The sequence below is a fragment of the Nannochloropsis gaditana genome (assembly GCF_000240725.1).
Source record: "Nannochloropsis gaditana CCMP526 unplaced genomic scaffold scaffold124, whole genome shotgun sequence".
NCBI classification, from domain to species: domain Eukaryota; class Eustigmatophyceae; order Eustigmatales; family Monodopsidaceae; genus Microchloropsis; species Microchloropsis gaditana.
In genome coordinates, this window is record NW_005803829.1 from 1 (window position 1) to 1,463 (window position 1,463).

A 1,463-nucleotide genomic window follows, 5' to 3' on the forward strand; every position below is an offset into this window, starting at 1 on the left:
GCAGGGAGGGAGCCCCTCGTCCAATCCGGGGACCAGGAGCAAAGGAGCGGTGGAAGTGGACATTGACCTAGCCCTTTCCGCGTACGCGAACTCGCGGGCCCTGTACGAGGCCAAAAAGAAGACGGGCGAGAAGGCGGGAAAGACGCTGCAGGGTGAGGGGGAGAGCGGGGGGGAGGGCGGCGGCCCGCTGGCGCGATGCCTCTGAGTGCGCTCTCTCGTCCCAGGTCCCTCTCACGCACACGCCCCCTTTCCCGGACCACGCCCCCTTGCAGGCATGGAGAAGGCCGTGAAGGCGGCGGAGCGCCAGGCGGCCGCCTCTCTGAGCAAGCAGCAGAGGAAGCGGACCCTCTCGGTCGTCCGCAAGCCCTACTGGTTCGAGAAGTTCCACTGGTTCATCACCTCCGACAACCACCTGGTGGTCAGGTACGCGGCGTTACGGTGGGGGGTTGGCGGTAGGGGTGACTGTCTCCTGTGTCCGCCCACGGCCCGAGCCTGCGAGACGCGGTCCCCATCCCTTTCCTCACGCCCCCTTCCTCCCACGCGGGCCGCTCTCCTTCCAACCCTTCCCCCCTAGCGGGCGGGATGCGCAACAGAACGAGCTCCTGGTCAAGCGCTACCTGCGCGTGGGCGACGCTTACGTGCATGCCGACCTCCCCGGGGCCGCCTCCTGCGTGGTCCGGCACAAGGGCGCCTTGGGCGGGGTGGGGGCAGAGGTCTCCCCCGTAGCGCTGCAGGAGGCGGGCTGTCTGGCCGTCAGCCGGTCCTCGGCATGGAAGGCGAAGATGGTCACGTCGGCCTGGTGGGTGGGGGCGGGGCAGGTGAGCAAGACGGCGCCCGCGGGGGAGTTTCTCCCCACCGGGTCCTTCATGGTCCGGGGGAAGAAGAACTTCCTGGCGCCGCAGCCGCTGGAGATGGGCCTGGGCCTGCTCTTCAAGCTGGACGAAGGGAGCGTGGGGCGGCACACGAAGGAGCGGCGAGAGCGAGGGGAGGTTGGGGGGGAGGAGGAGGGAGGGGAGGGGGAGGTGGAGCGTCGGCGGCAGGTGCAGCGCCTTGAGAAGAGCATAGCGGCGCTCTCGGTACAACCGTTCGTGCGGATAGAGGAGGAAAATGATGAGGGGGAGAAGAAGGAGGAGGGAGAGGAGGGAAAGGAGGAGGAAAAGGAGGAGAAGGATGACGAGGATGATGATGATGAGGAGGAGGAGGAGGAGGAAGATGATGTGGAGGGTTGGGCAGTTGCGGGTCCGGGCAGCGAAGGAGAGGCGCGTAAGGTGTGGCATACGGGGGAGGGGAAGGGGGCTCTCATCGAGGGGGGAGATGAGGAGGCGGGTGAGGGGGGGGAAGGCGGGGCAGGGCCGGCTGCGTGCGGGGAGGGCGGGGGGGAGAGGGGCAAGGGAGGACAGAAAGGAAATGGCGGTCGGTTTTCAGCCAAAGAGCGGCGGTTGCTGAGGAAGGGCGTGGCTCTG

At 67.7% G+C, this 1,463-nt stretch overlaps 1 protein-coding gene across 1 annotated transcript; it reads left to right on the forward strand.

The window, feature by feature from the left end:
• Positions 1 to 685: 685 nt before the first annotated feature.
• On the forward strand, positions 686 to 1,008 carry NGA_2069500 (uncharacterized protein; the record flags this gene model as incomplete). Its single annotated transcript, XM_005855727.1, has 1 exon — positions 686 to 1,008. A coding segment is annotated over one exon (323 nt), but the record flags the coding sequence as incomplete, so codon positions are not given.
• Positions 1,009 to 1,463: the final 455 nt, after the last annotated feature.